The 2472-nt window shown below is 43.0% G+C and overlaps 1 protein-coding gene across 1 annotated transcript; it reads left to right on the forward strand.

The window, feature by feature from the left end:
* Window positions 1-2048, forward strand: LOC140373917 (uncharacterized). The gene is made up of 4 exons (XM_072460656.1): window positions 1-105; window positions 187-238; window positions 317-467; window positions 1221-2048. Exons 1-4 carry the CDS (start codon window positions 16-18, stop codon window positions 1795-1797), a joined length of 870 nt encoding a protein of 289 aa, XP_072316757.1. The 5' UTR covers window positions 1-15; the 3' UTR covers window positions 1798-2048.
* The last annotated feature ends 424 nt before the right edge of the window (window positions 2049-2472 follow it).

Consider the following 2472-nt stretch of genomic DNA (forward strand, 5'->3'; position numbering starts at 1 on the left):
AAGCCTACAACTCTCATGTGGTTTTACTATATAAACACAAAAGCACCAGCCCAACTCATCACAGACAATCTTCACTTCATCGAGGAGCAGCCAAGACCAAAGCAGGTAAGAATAAGACACTGTTTTCTTTAGAAAGAGACAGAAAACGGAACTAAACTTAATGTTAACGTCTTGCAATGTTTTCAGACCAACGCAACAATGAAGGCAGTTTTTGTCCTAGCCGTCGCAGTGCTGTCTGGTAAGAAAAAAATGTGCTATTCAACATGTAATTTGAATTTATGTGAATGAAACTTTACTCTGTGTCCATTGTCTTCAGGCTGCAATGCCAACCTCTTCCACGCCGATGCCCCCAAGCCCCAAATGGAGGTGCTGACCGATGCCTTCTGGGACTACATCGCCAAAGCAACCCAGACAGCTGACGACACGCTCCAGATGATAAGGAAGTCTCAGCTCGGGGAAGAACTCAAGTAAGTCGACTGATAGTGACGACTAGTTCAGTTTGGGTCACAGTGGAGTAGTTTGGAGTGAACGCAAGAGCAGCCCATTCATAGGACTCATAACAGGACAGATGAAAAGTATAAACCTACAACTACCGGTAGTCTGGGTTATATATTCTTCTTTCTACACAAAATATATGAGAGAAGAATAAGGCTTTGTCAATTATTCTCGGTACTCTACTAATTGTTCAGTCAGACCTCTAATAAAACAAGTGGACATACAAATTCCTGAGATATAGAATTGATGTAGTCCCCAAAAGTCAATGCCCACATATAGGAGAAAAGTTTACCTTTCCCCAACAGTTTTACTTCACTATCAGAACAAAGACAATATGGAAAGAAGAAGAAATTATTGTTATTTTGTTGAAAGCTGCATAATATTGTCGGGTCAAAATCAGTATTGAGTATCAAGCCTTTTCCTTAGAATCAAAAAATGTGTTTGCAATTTTAGTTTCATAAGGTCTCTGACTGTGATGTTCATAGTACTATCAATGTTTGTTTTTTATACTTGTTGAGTAACATAATTTTACAGAGAAATATTTACACAATTCTACTGATTGCAATGATCAGAATAATGAACAAAACCTAACACAGGCACAGCTGGCTTATTTTCCAGCTAAGTTCTCTTGACTGAACGATCAGAAGGGTCCTTGACATGGTTTACAGCACTGCTTGAAGGATGGCACCCTAAAAACCCTAACCGTATCTAATGTTACTTTGCAGTGACCGTTTGATAGAGAGCGCAGACATCGCCAGCAAGTACGCGGTGACCCTGCAGGAACAGCTGCCCCCCGCCGCTCAAGACCTCATGACCCAGATCACCAACGAAGCCGACACTCTCCGAAATGTTCTGACCCAGGAACTCAGCTCGGCCCGCGGCCAGCTGGAACCCTACACCGAGCAGATGAAGACCCAGATCCAGCAGAGGGTGGAGCAGCTCAAGCAGGAAATGGCCGTCTACGCCGACTCCCTGGACTCTGAGGGTATGAAAGCTGCCCTGGTGCTGAAGAGCGAAGAACTCAAGGCCAGCCTGGAGCAGAGCGTGAAAGACCTGCAGGCTCAGCTGGGACCCTACACCGACGAACTCAAGATGAAGGTGGACCAGCACCTCCAGGACTTCCAGGACAGCGTGGTACCCATGACCGAGAAGGTGCAGGGCGAGCTGAGCCAACGTGCCAGGCTGGTCAAGCAGATGGTGGCCCCCTATGCTGAAGATCTGAAGGACAAGCTGGACCCGTACGCACAGGACCTCCAAACTCGGCTCACGTTCCTGTACCAGTCCTTTGTAGACTCTAACTAAAGACTAACATTTGTCCCTATCGTTACCATGACGCCGGCTCTGCTTGGTCTACCTCTGTGATGTGATTCCGATGCGAGAAAAGTACTGTAAAGCAAATTGAATAGACAGGATATTTATTTCTATGGAGTGCAACTATTGTCTTAACAAACATCTGTACTTCAATCTGTAAATATATTCTTACTGTGTGAAGATGGGAAATGTGTTTGTAATTGCTCTAAGTTATCAAAATAAAAAAGATTGAAGCTGAAAAATATTGCATTTTTTTCTCGTACAGAGCCATGAATTATTATGTTTCAAAGTATGGAAAAAAGTTATGTATGAGTGCGTTCACACTTGTTTTTATTTGGTCCTAAAATGAGGCCAATTTAGTCTTGAGGTGGACTTGGTTTTGGACCTGTTTCATTGTTTAGTCTGCATCTAGCTCAGGTTTATTTTGGATTTAACCCTGGTTTTCATCCATTTAAATGCATGCAGATAAGCAGGTGATACCAACAGGCCAAGCTACAGATCAGATCTGTGGAGAGGTGAACCCACTCAAAGTAAGAATGCAAGTTTTTTGAGGAATCTGACAATAAAAAACACCTTTAATGGAATAAATGATAAGCTAGATCTGTTCATACTATATGACCAGTCAATGCCTATTTTCTGTAATGCCTGGTTTTTGCAAGCCTCCAG

Source organism: Eucyclogobius newberryi, unplaced genomic scaffold (assembly GCF_026437365.1).
Source record: "Eucyclogobius newberryi isolate DKJ021-1_F unplaced genomic scaffold, fEucNew1.0.hap1 SCAF_3, whole genome shotgun sequence".
NCBI lineage: Eukaryota > Metazoa > Chordata > Actinopteri > Gobiiformes > Gobiidae > Eucyclogobius > Eucyclogobius newberryi.